At 56.5% G+C, this 766-nt stretch overlaps 1 protein-coding gene across 1 annotated transcript in view; it reads right to left on the minus strand.

Moving 5' to 3' along the window:
• Window positions 1-142: 142 nt before the first annotated feature.
• The window catches only part of SVBP (small vasohibin binding protein), a 12,607-nt gene continuing 11,983 nt past the window's right edge, over window positions 143-766 (minus strand). The window contains exon 2 of the mRNA XM_018574967.1: window positions 143-231. Within this exon, the coding sequence (XP_018430469.1) occupies window positions 145-231 (87 nt within the window). The 3' untranslated portion in view covers window positions 143-144. The remainder of the gene's footprint in view (window positions 232-766) is intronic.

Here is a 766-nt window from a genome sequence, read left to right on the forward strand (position 1 = left end):
ATCCGGGGTGGAGGAGCTAGGACGGGAGCGCACCGTGTCTGGTGATCCGGGGTGGAGGAGCTAGGACGGGAGCGCACCGCGTCTGGTCCTCCGGGGTGGAGGAGCTGGGACGGGAGCACACCGCGTATGGTCCATCTGCGAGCGCTATTTCCCGGACGCCTGCATCTGTTTACAGAATGCTTCAAACTGCTGCTGCTCCAACTCCGTCATCACCTTGTTCAGGGCGTAGATCTGAAATAAAGAGGACCTGTTATGTGCACAGCTCCGGGATATCTGATCAGCATCACATCAAACACGGGAACAGAACTCATCAGAATATAGCTGAGAGGAAGATTATGTGCAGCACACCGCTGATTTCCAGTGGATGAAGGAAATGGTCGGCCTGAGGCGGCGCCTCTATAAATCGCGTGCGGTGTGATGATTGCGACTTCTCCCCAATGATTGGCTGCTGCATAGTACCACAGTACACCATCCCTAGTACTCCAACCACAGTACACCATCCCTAGTACTCCAACCACAGTACACCATTCTGACCACATCTGATCTGTGGTTGGAGCACTATGGGTGGGGTACTATGGGTGGCGCAGTATGGGTGGGGTACTATGGGTGGCGCAGTATGGGTGGGGTACTATGGGTGGCGCAGTATGGGTGGCGCAGTATGGGTGGGGTACTATGGGTGGCGCAGTATGGGTGGGGTACTATGGGTGGCGCAGTATGGGTGGCGCAGTATGGGTGGGGTACTATGGGTGGCGCAGTATGGGTGGGG

This window comes from Nanorana parkeri, unplaced genomic scaffold (assembly GCF_000935625.1).
Source record: "Nanorana parkeri isolate BGI_ZX_2015 unplaced genomic scaffold, ASM93562v1 scaffold3428, whole genome shotgun sequence".
Taxonomy (NCBI): domain Eukaryota; kingdom Metazoa; phylum Chordata; class Amphibia; order Anura; family Dicroglossidae; genus Nanorana; species Nanorana parkeri.